The sequence below is a fragment of the Sinocyclocheilus anshuiensis genome, unplaced genomic scaffold (assembly GCF_001515605.1).
Source record: "Sinocyclocheilus anshuiensis isolate Anshui unplaced genomic scaffold, SAMN03320099.WGS_v1.1 scaffold140, whole genome shotgun sequence".
Taxonomy (NCBI): domain Eukaryota; kingdom Metazoa; phylum Chordata; class Actinopteri; order Cypriniformes; family Cyprinidae; genus Sinocyclocheilus; species Sinocyclocheilus anshuiensis.
The window spans coordinates 1,741,105-1,741,779 of NW_015554147.1; the positions used below are offsets into that span (position 1 = coordinate 1,741,105).

The window sequence follows — 675 nt, forward strand, 5'->3', positions numbered from 1 at the left end:
CCTATATATACATACATATTCATCTACAAGAGCACTACTGAAATGGAACCTTTTTTTATTATTAGCATTGGTTCCTGCTTCACTGGCGCCCGCTGGGCAAACCTGTTTGTTTTTACATTCCCTTGCTGCCATCTAGAGTTGACTTATAGCAAAGCAGCTTATTTACATGCATTCACATTCTCACTCACGCCCAGAGCAGCTGATGGACTTTACTGTATCTCTTCTTTCATCAGGGCTGGAATGATAGGCTGGATTGTGCAGGGACTGGGAAAAGTGGTTCCACAGGCAGATGAGAAATACAAGGGTCACACAGAGCCGGAGGAGGTCACTGCAAAAAAATTATTGTTATTAACAAAAACAAACAAAAAAAAGATTTTGTTATTAGATTAAAATTTAGGAACAATGACTCTACGAAGATTTTTAAAATATTTCATTTATTAGTTTATTTATTTATTTACTTACTTTAGATTACATTTTAATGTTAATGGAGTTAATTTTCTGAGTTAGAGATTTTAGAGTTAATGGAGCACTTCAGGGCCACAGACACCAGTCTCAAAGGTGTCTTTAGGTTTTCTAGGAGCTTCTGTGAGAGTTTCATTGCATTTCCATTCAGCTTGCAGTTCCAGTGGTTAAAGTGGATCCTCCAGTAAGTACAGTGTTTTTGGAGCAAGCTCC

At 37.5% G+C, this 675-nt stretch overlaps 1 protein-coding gene across 1 annotated transcript in view; it reads left to right on the forward strand.

The window, feature by feature from the left end:
• LOC107670578 (cyclic nucleotide-gated cation channel beta-3) overlaps positions 1–675 on the forward strand; it is a 34,300-nt gene that overhangs the window by 4,150 nt on the left and 29,475 nt on the right. The window contains 2 exon segments of the mRNA XM_074186949.1: positions 234–331; positions 612–646. Coding sequence (XP_074043050.1) covers positions 234–331; positions 612–646 — 133 coding nt within the window.